This window comes from Equus quagga, chromosome 15 (genome assembly GCF_021613505.1).
Source record: "Equus quagga isolate Etosha38 chromosome 15, UCLA_HA_Equagga_1.0, whole genome shotgun sequence".
NCBI lineage: Eukaryota > Metazoa > Chordata > Mammalia > Perissodactyla > Equidae > Equus > Equus quagga.
The window spans coordinates 2,726,630-2,743,517 of record NC_060281.1 but is presented as its reverse complement, the minus strand read 5'-3'; the positions used below and the strand labels follow the sequence as shown (position 1 = coordinate 2,743,517).

The 16,888-nt window shown below is 37.6% G+C and overlaps 1 protein-coding gene across 1 annotated transcript in view; it reads right to left on the bottom strand.

The window, feature by feature from the left end:
* LMBRD1 (LMBR1 domain containing 1) overlaps positions 1–16,888 on the bottom strand; it is a 111,842-nt gene that overhangs the window by 60,620 nt on the left and 34,334 nt on the right. Inside the window, exons 5-7 of the mRNA XM_046640507.1 lie at positions 15,852–15,919; positions 9,571–9,659; positions 6,903–6,976 (exon numbers count right to left, since the gene is read on the bottom strand). Of these exons, the coding sequence (XP_046496463.1) occupies positions 6,903–6,976; positions 9,571–9,659; positions 15,852–15,919 (231 nt within the window). The remainder of the gene's footprint in view (positions 1–6,902; positions 6,977–9,570; positions 9,660–15,851; positions 15,920–16,888) is intronic.

Below are 16,888 nucleotides of genomic sequence, written 5' to 3'. Positions count from 1 at the left end.
CATGTTGATTTCCTTATGGACTCTCCTGCCCACCATCATGTTGATTTGTTCAGTTGTTCTAGTAGATCCACATCTTTTAAACATCGTTGAAAAAAAGTAAGACAACACTTTGAGACTCTGATGAATAAACAGTAGTATTACATGACTATTCACCGAATCTCCACACTCACATATCATTTGAACACAAGTCCAGGACCACGCTGCTTTTTACAACCAAATGCCAAGGCAAAAACATGTTGCTAAACCCAGTCTATGCCCAGGTATATTTCCCTGTCTTCCTAACACTTCCAAACCAGACTTATTTTACCGCAATGCTTGTTATTCTGTGCTGGATGGATTTGGGTCCGCAATATATTAACCTCAGTACTCAGTACTATTCCCCAAGCAATCTGTTGCTCTAGTCAGCAGGAAGAACACGGCCCCTATTTAGAGTCTACAGTCAAACTCAAGGTCATCTAAACTCTCTAAACTGGTCTGCTGGTCTCATTTTCTAAAAATTCATCTTCTCCACTGTTGCAAAGTGCTCTCTCTCCAACACCCAAGTCAGAGGGTAGTCTCCAAGAGCTCTGGGACGAGTTCCTAGGATCCTGGGGAGGTGTCTCAGGACTCCACAGGAGGTAAGAAGGCAGGTAGCAATAAGGGACCTGCTGCTGCTTTAACCACAGCAATTCCACTTTGTTCGTCTAGTTTTTTTATATATTGGAATTTCATATAAGATTGTTTGAAAACATTATGTTGCTATTTTTTCCCAATAAGAGGTAGAATTACTGGTCTTGTGAACAGCTCCAATTACCTAATTCTGGCACAGGAGCCCTTCATGACCTGAACCCCACCAGCTTATCTCACGCCTCTGAATTGTTGGCTGTTCTTACAACACTCCACTCTGACACTACTTTGGGCTTTGTCCAGCACCCACACTTGAGGACACACACGCCTCATCTAGGATGCTACCTTCTCACCCTACTTCATTAGCAAATTTCAATGCCCTTCAGGTCTCAGCTTAATTATACCATGTCTGAGAAACCTTCTTTGGCTTGTAAATGCCTTGCTTATAACTCAATTATAGCACATAACACTGTACATTAACATCACTGGTCTGCACATTGGTTTTATCACTACATCTGCAGAACTTGGCTAATCAGAATCACTTGGAAAGCTCTTAAAAATAAAGATTCCTCAGCTAGACTCGTAACAATTGCAGAAGACTATTTGGTATCTAAGGACTAGGTCCCAATTTTTTTTTCTTCTACTTTTATTCCAAGGACAAATATTTATTAATAAAAGAGTTTCTCTAAGAAGATAATATTTAATCAAAAATCTTTTTAAAAGAGAGCTCTTTATTCACATGAACTTATTTTCTTACATGGAATTTATATATTTATTAGAAGAGCTGAACTGAATTCCTAAATAGCTTAATGTAAAAGATTTTAAAAAATAAAAATGCGTCCTTGGTAACACCTTGTGGTAAATGGGACCAAAATACAACACCTATTTGTGAATTTTTAATTATCTGAAGAGAGCAAGTAAAAGAAAGGAGGCATTGCTTTGGTTATGTAGCTTTTAGCTTGCTTTTGGATTGCATGTTTAAGTTTCAATCATTACCAGGAAATTTAACTATAACATTTAGATCATGATAAGCTTGACATAACATTATACAAACATTTAATTACTACAACTTTAAGATCTTTAAACAACAATCCTTTGAATTTAACCTCAGACTGAAAAAACGGTAGGAAAATAGCCTTTTCAGAAGCATGAAACTTTTATTGCTTACTACTGCCCTCTAGTGAACTACCAGACAAACAACAAGGCTGAAGAGTACATCATTTAAAATGTTTCTAGGTTGGCCGTAGTTGTCTCCAGTTTTATTTGCTTCAACTTTCAAGAATAAATCACCACCCGTATTCTAAAACCCGAAATGTTTTGAAGGAATGTATACAAACTACAAACATCTCTAAAACCTGTACGCCGCCCAGTGTAGAATAACGCCTTTGCCCTGCCATCTCCCTCCTCTCCCTAAGGTGACTGTGCCCAACCTGGGAGCCGGCACTTCCGCAGAGGGTCAGCAAAGCACTGCCTGGAAACTGGGTAAACGTCTTACATACACTCCTAACACCTATTATTCAAGGACATGTATGACTAATGAAACAATTCAGTTAACCCGTACTCAATACAGACTTCCCTTTAAATATTCATTGGTTCTAAGACACATGTATTTTCTCACATTTAACAGTGGAATCTGGATGCACCTTATAATCACTGGCTAGGTAGAAGTCATGACAGTTGTTACCTATACATTCACAAATTTGGTCACAGCTGGTTACATTATAGTTACTTCTTCAGTTGAATTACGTGCATTCTTGGTACAACTACTGAGTTTAGGTACTACTTAAAATGTCTTATAAGGGTCCAGCCCAGTGGCGTAGTGGTTGAGTTCGCACACTCCACTTCCATGGCCCAAGGACCACAGGTTCGGATCCTGGGTGTGCACCCACACCACTCATCAGCCATGCTGAGGCAGCATCCTACATACAAAATGGAGAAACAGTGGCACAGTGTTAGCTCAGGGACAATCTTCCTCACCCCAAAAAAAAAAAAGGTCTTATGAGGTAGTACTATGATTCGACATTGAAACAAAAAGTTAATGTGAAAGGAGAAAGAACAAAGAAGCAAGTAGTGAAGCAAAGGCTCATTGGAACAATGAGCATAATTCTACATTTTCTTGCAAAGCAACAGTCAAGTGCTTTACGAGGTTAAGAAAGGAAGACAGCCAAAGTGGAAGCCATTTTGCACTTTGTTACTGAGGTAAATCAAAAGGATTGTCTTTCACATAGTAAGACAAGAAACAAAAACAAAACAACAAAAAGAGCTTAAATTTTTAGCAGCTTCAAAGAAAATCCCAGAGACAAGAGTGGAGCACTCAAGACAAGCTGTGTCATCAATTCTCTAGATTTCATTGTCTCTAGCACAGAAGGCAATCTTGTACAGGAAAACATGGACAAGACTGACCAACTCAAAAAAGTGATTCAGAAGACTCACATCCCAAATGTGAAGTTTTAGGAATACCTTTCCAGTTTATTTCACTTCTGTTTTCCTTGTTCTGTATGCGAAGAGTGATACGATTTTTTAAAGCATTTATGTAAGCCTAAAAAACTACTCTCACTAATTATAAAACAAAAATTATAAATGACAAGAAAGTACAGGCAGGGATGTTTTCCTTATAGAGGGACGTAAAATAAAGGTGCATCTCACAACCAGTGTCACAGACTCCATGAAACATATTATCACATGGAAGGCCGAGAAATTTGACTTTCAAAGGGGATCTCTGTCTTCAAAGATTATCGAGAACCACTGCTCTATTTATTTCTATTTTTGAATCCTTAATTTATCACTTTAATTCCCTTTAATCTGTTGGTTTGTATTTTATACTAAATGTGCACAGATTAGCGAAACTATATATAAAGTTCACAGGCACCCTGGAGGACATGTTCAGTTCTTACTGACCAGGGTACACAGTGAAGAGCTCAGTGGACACTGCTTCTACAGGCACCTCCACGGTCCACATGACACATTTTGTATTAAAATACCATTATTCAGCATTTCCCCACTTGGTGGCACCAAAAAATTAAAATATCTACATAAAATATTTGTGGCTAAAGGTTTCATTTTTTTTAATTTAAAAAGCAGCAGAGTCCTTTTCAGTTTAAGCTGAAAACAACAGGTAACTAATATGTTGTTTGACATTCTTCTTCTCCTAAAATTGAGTGCCCAATTATTTGGCTATTCCTTAAGATGTGGTATAGTGAATATGATCTTGGTAAAATTTAAATAATCTGCTAGTTTCTAAACTAAACAATAATCCATATCTAAGAAATTCACACACGACTGACACACACACTACAAAAGCATCTCTAGTCTCAATTCTAACAGAGATTCTATAACAGACATGATTACCTTCAATAATTAATTCCTTGTCCTAAGGGTCAAAGTATTAAGTATTAACTTCCCACACTGGGTACTTTAATTAAAATTAAACCTCTTCTACTTCCCATGAATATGTACTATGCCCTCTTCCCTGCTCCACTGTGAAAAGCACAATTCTCAAGTTTTCCCATAACCAGTTAGGAGAAAACTTTGCATCCGCAAGCAAACATGATAATTAGCTCTATTAACCACCTAACTATAAGAAACAGTTGATTTTCCTATCTATAAACAGCTGATTTTCAACTAGTTTTCAATAAATTTTGAGTGTTACTGGCCCACTTCTAGAGATGCTAAGGTTCAGATAGTAGATTTTACAGACTCACACTCATGACCAGTGCTGAGCCATGCACACCACGCGGCTCCCTTAAACAGGGTATCCTCTACCCACCCTTCTTCTCCGCTATACACACATTAGGGAGTAAAACTGACCAGATTGTGGTTTGGTAGCAAAACATCCTCCCACTGAGTTTTGAGCACATCACGTAGTGCTTTTTAAATGACGTCTATCTGTCTATCCACACACCCTCAAGTAACCACCATCCAGCTGTGAATGCCTCTTCCACTTATCTTTTCATAATCCACATTCTCCCTAATAATGACACAATTACTGTTAGCATCTGGTTTACTTTCACTGCAAGAGGAAAGAGGTGGGAAGTATAGTTTGAATCATATGAAAGTGAATACAGTATTCAACAATTGGAGTTAGTAGTAACTATTTATTGAGTGCCCAATAGATTCCAAGACATGGTGAAATGTTTAATTAAATTCTCACAACCTTATTAAATATTATTCCCACTCTGAGAGGAGTAAATTTAGATGAGAAAGTAGTTCAAGGGGCCCATGGACAAGAGGGATACACACTTAAGCCTCTCTACCAAAGATCATAATTTTATTGCCTATGCTACTTAAAGGAAATATATAATATAACTCCGAGGGAGTTTGATCTTGGTATGCTGTGACACTGGACCCTCTCCCTTGGTCTCAGGCCTTAAGTGGCCCCTCCCTACCTATTCCACGTCTTTCTGGTTCCCAGACTCAGCCCCACCATAAGGTCCTCTGATTGTTTTATCAATGACTTTCAGCCCAGTCCTCTGCATTCTAGAAAGGTAAAGTTCTTCCTGAGATAGCTTCACTGGGTCAGAGTGGTTATTGTATTTGGTTTAATTGATTGCTTAAAGAATAATTTTCACAGTTTCAATTTGTATATAAAATATTACGTTAGTTTGAAATATTTATCTTTACCATAATATTGTTTCTACAGGGAAGCTCTGTTTCAAAGAGTTTTAATAATTTCACACATTTTTCCCACTCTCACTCATCACCCCCACAGCTTATTTAATTTAGAGCCATCGGAGTAAAACTGTTAAAATGTTAGTCTGATCCTATTACTTTTCCATTTAACACCTTCCAATGGCTTCTAATCTCAGTAAGAATAAAATTCAAAATCCTAACATGGTCTATAAGGCTCCACACCACATGGCCTCTGGCTATTTCTCATCGAAACTTTGGCCATTCTTCTCCTTGTCAGCTGAGCAGAGGCCAGGGCTTTGCCTCCTTGCTGTTATCTGAAAGCAGCACACAGGGCTTACCCTAGGACTGCTGGACTTACTCTTCCCTCCTGGCTGGCTCTTCCAGGTCTCTGTTCAAAGGGGAGGTAAGCCACTCCTGACCTTTACCATATAGATTCAGCCTCCAGTATTGTCCATCCCCTCACATGGCCTTATTTTTCTTCACAGCATCTACCACTTGACTGCTGGGACACAATTCTCCATGCGTCTCTCACTTCTGCACATCTTGCAAGCCAGGCACTAACTGCCCTTTTTTTTTTCTCCTATCTTTTCAAGGATGTTTGTACAGCAAATAGCCTGGGGAAAAAAAGACAGCCTGTTCCACTGGAGCAAAGGGCAGGCATGCTTACTGCCCATTACAAAAGACTCAGCCTCCCTAAACTCCAGGCTCCATGCCGTACATGGATGCTGTGAGATAGAAGAATAATTACCCACTGATATCAGATGGCAAACTCCTTGTGTAGTAATAAATGAGAAAAACAAAAACGGCAACGAAAAATAAAACTGAGTACCCAAATAAGGACCTGACAGATATTAAAATGCACGTTTTAGACGTCTATTATTATACATTATGACACGAATGATTATGTAACAAAACCAGATTCTGCTATCACACTAGTAGCTAATTTATTTTATGTCTAAAGGAAGACACACTAGAACAATATCCAAAAACATTTTCTTTATAACCAGTATTTTCCATCTTTGCAAGAATCAAGAATGCTCCAGACATAAACTTTATTAATCTGAAAAAGTTCCAGATCATTTAAAGCTTCCTGAACAACTGTCTTTCACAGAGAAGGTAAGAAGCATTTATTACTGGCTTTTCCTCTACAATTTGGGCAAAAAATTCAACAAGCAGTCTGCACACAAACTTGTCAGGCTACCATAATTCACACCTACCGTTTCCAGAAAGACTGAAAAAAATCAAAGTCTCAGAGTATAAGACTGGATTCTATACAGTAGAGAAATATCAAGTTATGTAAAATATCTGATTTTAAAAGTCCTGTATCCTCAAAAGTAGGATAAATCTACTGAATCTGTAACAGATATTATCGATGGTCCAGGGTTCTAATATGCTTATGAATCACGAAAGCTACTAGTGCATAGGACATAACCATCTTCAAGGGTCACAAGCTAGAAAATTTGTTCCTGAATATTAAACTTCACAAGTACAGATAAAATGATTGTGACTAAGTAGTTAAAAATTTATCCTCTTCTTAACTAAAGAAAAAAGCACTAAAATATTAAAGAGGAAAACAGTATTAAATAGAACACATGAACAAGGTAAAAAAATAATTGCTTCATGAAGTCATTCTTTAATTTTAACTCAATTATCTCCATTTTACTTACTGTGTAAGTTATAGCTGCCAACATTCCGATTAAGGTCAGAGAACTAATGGAAAATGACAAGGCAGCTAAACCATCTGCAAAGGAAGAAAAACACTGTTAAAAATGTACATTTAGGGGCTGGCCTGGTGGCACAGTGGTTAAGTTCACACACTCCACTTTGGCAGCCCAGGGTTGGCGGGTTTGGATCTGGGTGCAGATTTACATACCCCTCATCAAGCCATGCTGTGGCAGCATCCCACACAAAGTAGAGGAAGATTGGCAAGGATGTTAGCTCAGCAACCAATCTTCCTCAAGCAAAAAAAGAGGAGGATTGGTAACAGATCTTAGCTCAGGGCCAATCTTCCTCACCAAAAAAAAAAGAAAAGTACATTTATACTACTCAAATGTTTATATTCAACAAATCAATATAAAAATTGGGTTTCTAATACATTCTGAAGGAATAAACCCAATATGTATCACCTTGTCCTTCAAACACTACCTCCAAGTGGAGAAGGCCTCTTCACAAACTGATTTGTAAAAGATCTTTCAGACTACGATTCTCTTTCCTTCGTCTCTTAAAATTAAAGAGGAAACTTACTGCCTAATTATTGAATGTAAAAATAAATCAGCAAAATATTAGATGCTCAAAAGCTGGCGAAAAAATTTTCTGGTCTTTCTCAAAACAAAACTTTCTCTAAAACTAAAATCTGAAAGCATTTATTTCACTCTTTAACTTGAAAGGAGCTAGCTTGCCCACTTAGATGGGAAAAAAGCAAACAAATAGAGAACAGACTCAAACAGAACACCAAAACTGGGATACTATGTTCGCAAGTTAGATTCAGGAAAGTATTTAAAGGAAAGACAATGAGTGAGGGGCAGGGTGACACCCTGAAATAAATGTACCAGATCACACAACGCAATACTATGCCAATTTAACATTCTTAAATGGGAGCAACACTCATTTATCTAGTTTCAATACAGGTCCCATCAGACCTGTACCAATCTAGTTTAAATGCAGCTCCTGTAGAACCAAAGACAACTTTGATTAATTTAATGCATCAGTATTAATCTTTTAATAAATAAAACTAAAATCAGAATGGCCTATCTTCTTAAAACCCACATCTAAGTTTCATACAACACTTGAAGAGAGCATATTATCAACAAATTCACAAAGTATGGAAGATAAGTTTTTAAGCCTTAAGTTTTTAAAACTATAATACTATATTTTACCACATCAAAGACATGGATGCTGTAACTTTCTTGATTACTAGACGTATCAATAGAAGGTGTTCCTACAGCTAGGAGAGGTCTGGCATTTGGATGATAGCAATTTCAAGGTATCATCACATATAAAATAAAATCCAAAATCAGAGATGTAAAAATGTGAAAAAATATGCATCTTAGAACTAATAAAATGGAGTATTAGTGCTAACATATTTGGCCAATCAAAAAGGTTAACTTACTAATGGTGATAAGCAAAACGTACTGTAGGATATGGTGTTTAAGATTTGAGGGTAAAAAAATGTCAAGACTAAAGAGAATGAGGTTATAGAAATCAGAATAATGCTACCTATATAATGAATGATTCAAATTACACTAATGCTCAAAGACTAGCATAACTTATAAAATAATGTTTAGGACAGAAGAGTAGTTACTCAAGAGACCTGAAGGAGTTAACTGCAAGAAAAGAAGCAATTTCTTTCTCAGCAACAGGATCAGGTGCATAAATCCTGACAATTCAGTACTAGTAGATGCCAAGCCTGCCATCCTTATTCTTGCTGGTATCAGCAAGATATTAATGGACCACAATTTACAAGATGAAATCTTAAGTAGAAAGCAAGAAAATTAAGAAGTTGTATAGCAAAGACTCCAAGACTTAATTTAATCATCGCTTAATATTGTATCTGGGCAAAGAGAAAGATGTGCTGATCAAAGAAGGTACAGTACCTACTAAAAAGAATAAATACAAAGGCAATAAAAATTTTCAGCATAATATTTATAAAATATTTTAGGTTTCTTTGAAAACAAAGTCACTATGTTCAAATGCACATGAAATTCTGAGTGATAAGCTACACATTCTTATTTGCTATCAGTTTCTAACGCCAACTGTATTTTTCAATGGGAAGCAACTTAACCTAACTTCCTGAACCTTTTTGCTTTTCCTCTAAAAACCGAGGTCATATTGAGGAAGTTAAGAAAAACTACTGGAAAGGCAATTCCAAAATGTTTTGGTGAGCTAAATTTATAGTATTTTCATTCACATGAAAGCTTTCTAATTTATATTCCACATAAAAGATTATTTAATCATGATCAAACAGCAATATAGGATTCTCTTAGTTAAAAATTAAAAAAAACAATGTATCTAGCACATTTCTTTAACATATTATTCTCTATTACTCTAAGTGAATTAAAGACCACAGAGAAATTACCAAACCTTGCTGCTGAAGTCCTCTGAAGGTCCTATTTCCTTGCAACATGGCAATGCTACGAAGAAATCAGGAGACCACGTCCGTAAGAGCGAGATGGAGAGAGCAACACACAGCTCCCTAGTTTTCCAGCACCCTTTCAACCACAAGTCCAGAGAAGCGGGCGGTTAAAGTCTTCACGTCAAAAGAGACCACCTCTCAAAGAGGCCCCCAAGGGTCATGAAACAGGAATTATGATGGACAGCTTTTTAAAAAACACTTACGACTACTTCCAAGTTCTTCAAACAGGAACTTCACCTTTTCCCACTCTGTAGAGTTTCTGCTGTTGGGAACACTCAGTGGGACAAAAGCACTGCAAAGGAGAAAATAACTGTTTAATGGTTTTAAAGATAAAAGGCCGAACAAAAGGAAATGGTCTGAAACTCAATTTTTAGTAATTTTTTAAACAAAAATCAGCTCCTCCCTCAAAGAATTAGAAAATCAAATCTGCACCGTGTACGGGGGACGTGAGAAGTTTCTTACCTACATTTTTACTATATCCTAACTTGCTTTAATAGTTTTACTTCTGTATTCAGTAAAATTAGTTTCCTTTATAAGCCTATATATTTTCTTTTTTTCATTTAAACATATTTTGAGAACAAGCCCGAGGCTAAAGCTAGTCAAAAAGGTCCATGGCACAAAAGAGGTTAAGAATCTCTGTGTTAAAGCAGGAGAACAGAATATAAATAATATGTAATGATTTCAATAGATTTATACATATATAGAAAAAGAAAAAGGAAATATACCAGAACAAAGAGTAAATATCTCATTGTGGGATTAGGGGTGATTTTTATTTTCTTCTTAACATTTTTCTATATCTTTCAAGATTTTACCAAATACACATAATGAAAGTAATTTTTATTTATTTTTCAATCCACAGCTGAAGCAGGACCATGGAAATAACAGAGAAAGCTGGCTTCCTAGGACTTGCTCTAGGAGCTTAGACTGGGAGGGAGAGGGGAGGAAGGATGAAAGGAATAAGGCAGACAGATAGTCACTCTATTATCCAGCTCAGAAACAAGAAGACATTCAGGTCACAGGCTGGTATCCCTTAGATTTTAATGTACAGGAGTGTAAGAAGGAACTCGAATACTACCTCCTTTCCAACCTAATTTTAACAGTAAGCAAAGCAGTAAAACCAACCCTCTTTTGTAAAGAGGAGATAATTAATGAGCTCAACAATATGTTACGTAATGTGCTTTGATAATGTATGCATGCAAAACAAAGTCATCATTCTAATTTTTTTTTTTATTTTAAAAGACTTTACTGCTTGGTACTACTGATATTTTTATTCTTATAAAAAGACAAATCATCAGAGCATATCAGGAAGTTACTTAAATTTCTAACTATTTGCACTGACATCAGTTCACTACATTCTTCTTAATCTTGGAGACATTTCTCACCACTTTTTCTTTATTTTTTTTTTCTTCTTCTCCCCAAAGCCCCCCAGTACAGAGATGTATATTCCACTTGTAGCTCCTTTCGTTCTTGAGGCATGTGAGACACCACCTCAGCACAGCTTGATGAGTGGTGCCATGTCCACACCCAGGATACGAAACGGCGAAACCCTGGGCCGCCGAAGTGGAGTGCACGAATCTAACCATTTGGCCACAGGGTCGGCCCCTCTCACTACTTTTAAAGAGAAAAGCGATTAGTCACAGGGACACAGCAATGAATGTAAAAAGTTCATTCACTGTTGTGCTGGCTGTAAAATCAAAAACAAAGAAAAGCTGTAAGATGGAATCAAAAAATTAAAAAATAACTCTTTCCTACTATACTTCTATAATATTAACTTTTTACCATTTGAACAAAAATACAAACCAAGCAAGAAAAAACTACTATATAATATCCCTCTATTTTATTTGGACAGAGTTTTTTCCAGGTATATAGATATTTATATTTTGAAAAGTATATTTTGAACTTGTTGGGAATAACCAATTCTGTGAGTATGGGAAAAAACTCATACAAAATATCATCTATAGTGCTATTAAAATAGAAATATGTACTACAAATATCTAAAAATAGCATTGATACCTAGAATATTCTGTATCTATGTCACTTCTAGGTAATCAAAAGTTCTATCCAGTGGTAGAAGAAAATTAACCAATTCCTGCTCTTGATGACATTTTCAGGTTCAAACTCCTAAGCAGAGCTCTTTAGCAGTTCAGATATTTAACAAAGAGTAACACCAGAGGAAACTTTATATGATCAAAAAAAATTTTTTTTTAAGTTAAATGGCCCAAACTACTTACTGTCAGAACGACTTCAGAATACCACTTACTTTGAAGAGATCCAGCAGAACTAACACGTTAGTGCTTAACCATTGTTTTAGGGAGGAGCTGGAGGGAGTAACGAGAGCACAAACCCAAACCAGCTTCCTCAGCTACCTGCCACCAGGATCGTCTAATCTAAGAAACAGACGTAAAATATTTTCACATAAACTAAGAGAATAAGAGAAACATCCAAAGCAGAATTCAAAAGAGTTACAACTAAATACGTTTATATATCCTCAGCAATACTATTTAAAACATTTAACAACCAGTATGGCACAGGCACTAACCAACCGGCACAGATGCTGGCCTTTCTTCTGGAAGACCCTCCTGAACCAGCTGTTCCCTCTCAGTGGGATAGGTTCGTGGGGGGATGGGGAGGAGGAGAGACTCAGAAGGAGGAGCAGCAGCTGACAGGCATTTCAACTTTCTTACAACGAGGAGGGGCAAACCAATGTGCACCGGCCAGATACGAGCCTCTAGACAAAGACCTACAACGAGAAAGGATACTTCCTAACAGATGCAGAGGCAGCGGACGTCAGAGCAGGTGGAATATAGATGTATCAGTTTTGATGAGGAGGCAGCAGCTAATTAGATTATGAGACATTCACTAAATGGTGACAGTACTAAAGTAACCGAGAGTAAGAGTGTAATAAGATTCCGGTAGTAGAAAGGTACAGATATTTTCTTAATCTCAATCCCTCTCAAAAAAATGAATACAGAGAACCTCAGCTTTCAAAGACGCACAATACTAGATCAAGACAGGAGCTGGAGCTTTGTAAAATTATAAATTTCCCTTATACTCTTGAAAATAGTAAAACTGAAAAACCTCTTCGCAAAAAAATTTTATGCCCAATCTGATTCACCGAATTAGCTTAATACAGATGATTTCTTCACGCAGAGACAAAGGAAAGGTGAACAAATTTCAGTAGATGTGAAACTGAAATGATGAATTCAGCACAAGTGAAAGTAAGATTTTCCTACACTCAATCATCAAGTCATCTTTATCTTCCAAATAGCTTATCTGTTTCTTCCTCTCTGCTCCGTTTGTAACCACTCCAGTTCAGACACTCATCTCTCACCCGAACTATTACAATGTTACCTAACTGGTCTTCCTAGCTACCATTTACATTGCACTCCTCCAACCCAACTCCTAAATGTCCCTTTCAATGCACCCTTCCCAGCGTTCTAACTCTTACAACAAACTCAACACATGCTTACTTCCATGCATTCACACACACAAATATGCGCACATCTTCACTGTCTTTCAATTACTCAGCAGGATAAAACTCAAAATTTCTTAAACACTATATATAAGACCCAGAGTCTACCTACCTGGCTGATGTCATGGCCTGTCACTTGCCCACACAAACATTTGAAACATCATACTTTTTTTTACTGAGGGGGTAGGGTTTAAATTCACATTTTACTTTTTAGGTCATTCTTCACATATCCCATGCTAACTTCAGCCTCCAGTTACTATATGTTATGGACTCAACTGTGTCCCCCTAAAAATTCATATGTTGAAGCCCTAACCCCCCAGTGTGATGGTATTTGGGAACAGGGCCTTTAGGGAGGTAATCAAGGTTAAACAAAGCCCTAAGGGGGGAAGCCCTAACAGGATGGGATTGGTGTCCTTATAAGAAGAGGAAGAGACACCAGACGTCTCTCTCCCTCTCCCCCTGCTAGCTTGAAGAAAAGGCCACGTGAGAACCCAGTGAGAAGGCAGCCATCTACAAGCCAAGAAGAGAGCCCTCACCAGAAACCAAACTTGCTGACACTGTGGTCATGGACTTCTAGCCTCCAGAACTGTGAGAAAATAAGTGTCCACTGTTTAAGCTACCCTGTCTGTGGTATTTTGTTATGGCAGCCCAAGGAGAATAATGCAGATTTTGGCTCCATGAAGTGAGTTGCTACTGTAACAAACACCCAAAAATGTGAATGAGGCTTTAGAACTCAGTGATGGGCAGAGGCGGGAAGACCTGTGAGGTACATGCCAAAAAAGCCTAGGTTGCCAGCTTCCCATCTCCCTCAGCACGAACAGCCTAGGCTGCCCTGGGACACGTGGCGGCTGTGGCCACGGCTGGCCATGGCTCCAGCTCCGCCGGCTTCGTTCACTCCACTCTGCCGCACTCATTTCCTCACTTTGTCTCGAACATGCGAGACACCTTGCTGCCTCAGGGCTGCTCGTGCGCTCTGCCCCCACATAGATTCACGGCTCCCTCGCCTCCTTCAAATGTCTTCTTAAACACTGTCCTCTCACCAGTGCCCGCCCTAAAAGATCACCCAACACGACCTATTTTTGTTTATTTTCTTTCTCTGCCCCTCCCTACTCCTGAATGTACGCTCCATGAGGAGAAGGAGCTATCTTTTCTCTGAACTGCGGCTTCACAGCAGCGTGTACAGTGTCTGGAACATAACAGACACACAATAAATATGCATAAAATAGTGACTGCTACATTGTTCAAAATGGCTGGTCAAACTTCACTTCCTGTATTGGCAAGAAACCACTCGCTTCACTTTTAATACACTGCTTCTAAATAAATATCGTCTGGAGAATCAGTTCAAGCTTATTAAAATAGAGCAAAATGTCTCTAAATGAGGACTGAAGGGATCTGCTGTGGAAAGAACCAGGAAACTTCAGAATAAACGTCAGGAGCCCTCTGTGTAGGACAAATATTCTGAGGATCTGTGCTTTTTATTGATGGTTCTTGTCAGGCTCTGAATCAGGAGCTGGCAAACTACTGACTACCTGTGTTTTAAATAAAGTTTTATTGGGACTCAGTCGTGTCCTTTTGTTCATGAATTGTCTACCACTACGTTAGAGCTGCAAGAGGAGAGCTGAGCAGTTGCCACAGAGGCCGCACGGGTCTCTAACCTAAAATACCATCTGCCCTTTAAGAAAAGGCTGTTGATCTCTGTTCTAGATAATTTAGGTTTACAGAAAAGGGACCTCCACATTAACAAAGCAAACTCTCACAACTAGATATGGCTTTTTAAAAGGCCAAAAAAAAAGACTTTAAACTATATATTCTATAGCTAAAATAAATAGTAAAACCACTAAAAGATGTCCTTTCAACAATTACTCTTTTTCATGACACATCAAGGCAGGCAAAGAGAACCGGAAATATGCCTTGACTAAAGAACATATGCATTCTAAGAATACCTAGAACTACAAAAAGTTACTAATTTTATTCCCATCACAAATTGTATTCAGTAAATGAAATTTTTATTTATTGAAATTTCTGAGACAAAATTATAAATAGAAACTTTAAAAAACTTACTAGCACCTCATATATTTTCTAACATAAAAAAACAAAACAGGGGCTGGCCCCGTGGCCGAGTGGTTAAGTTCACGTGCTCCACTGCAGGCAGCCCAGTGTTTCGTTGGTTCGAGTCCTGGGCGCAGACATGGAACTGCTCATCAAACCATGCTGAGGCAGCGTCCCACATGCCACAACTAGAAGGACCCACAACAAAGAATATACAACTGTGTACCGGGGGGCTTTGGGGAGAAAAAGGAAAAAAGTAAAATCTTAAAAAAAATAAAAAAATCAAGACTTATCTTAACAAGGATAAATGTCTTCCATTAACAAAGACAAATGTTTTCCAAATAGAAAAATTTAAATGTATTAAAAATGTGCAAAATTTTATTAATATTAGTAATAAAAACTTAAGGAAGAATTAAGGAACTCACTGACAAATATTAATTCAAAGATTTAAAGAAGGATGCATCAAATCTGAAAAGATGCACAGACAAGGATTTTCATCAAAGTGTTGTTTATAAAAATGGAAAAACTACAAATTATGGAAAAACTACAAATTATAAATGTCCAAATAGTGATCACTGGATCATATAAATTGTTGCATCCTAAAAAGGGAATGCATTATAGACAAAATGAATGGATCTGCATTTACTATCCTGAAGACATGCCCACAATTTGTTAACAAGTAGATTCCCAAGAATCATCTAAAACAGGATCACACTTGTGTAAAACGACAACACTGAGGGCACATGCTGGGGAGGGGCGCTTGCACATAGCTGAGCTCATGTCTAGACAGAACAGAGACCAGAAGGTCAACTGTGGTTACTCCTTAGTGGTGACACAAAGAGTGGTCTGTTCTTTTTTACACTCTGTTTTTGCTTTCCTAAATTTTTCTGGGTGAGTCTTTATTATTATTATTATTAAAATAATACTATTTCCATTTTCAGGGGGGAAAAAATCAAGACTTACCCGACTAAGAGAAGAAGTGCACAGATCACAGCAAACCCCACGGTATATTTGAGGGCCGTTTTAACTTGCTGGATGCCAAGGGAAAAAAAGCACACCATTCAGTAAGCCCTTTAAAATATAAAATACTCTTGCTTTAGTGTAACAGTACTTTCACATCAAACGTACATTTATAGTCAACCGTGTAGTTTCCCTGGTTGAAAAAAACCTCAAAATTGAAAGAAAAATAATGCACATGCCACATCTTAAGTATCTCTCCAAACTACACTAGATTTTAACATCTTTTCAGTGGTTAGACTTTGTGAAAAGGAGTAGACCTAACGCATAATCAATTCTCTAGTGGGCATCTTTAGTAAAATTATCAGAATATTTAATAAAATATCCTCCAGAACAGGGAGCAATCAGAATCTACAATGTCCCTATCCCAATTCACCAAAATGGACCATTACAACAACTGCAATAAACATTTAATACACATATGTATGTCTATGTATGTATGTATGCATATATTTATATATAAAACCTAATATGCATTTATATAAAATACATAAAGCACATTACATAGCATAAAACACATATATAAAAATATATAAAACAGGTCCCATGCCAGGGCTGTTCTAAGAGCCTCCCATGGTAACATGTCTGATTCTCCTGACGGCCCTGCGATGGGTGTCCTCACCCTACTGTAGAGGCGCGGAGGCTGAGGCCCAGAGAGGGGAACAATTGGCCCCAAGTCACATGCGTGGTGAGTGATGAAACAAGGACTTTAAAGGAAATCAAGTCTTTAAAGTCTATGCTTTGCTTGTGTCACCGACTAATTGCCGAGGAACCCAAGGGTGGGTTTGGAAGCATTTAACTGTTTTTCCAAATTGTTTTTTTTCCCTTTTGTAATGTTAAGGAGATGCGATCACTAACCACCCTGAACCAGACCAGGCCTCAGCAGAGAGCTGTGCTTATGCCCTTTGCCTGATTTTTTTTTTTTTTTTTAAACCTTACAGGCCATTTTTTTTTTTTTTAAAGATTTTTATTTTTTCCTTTTT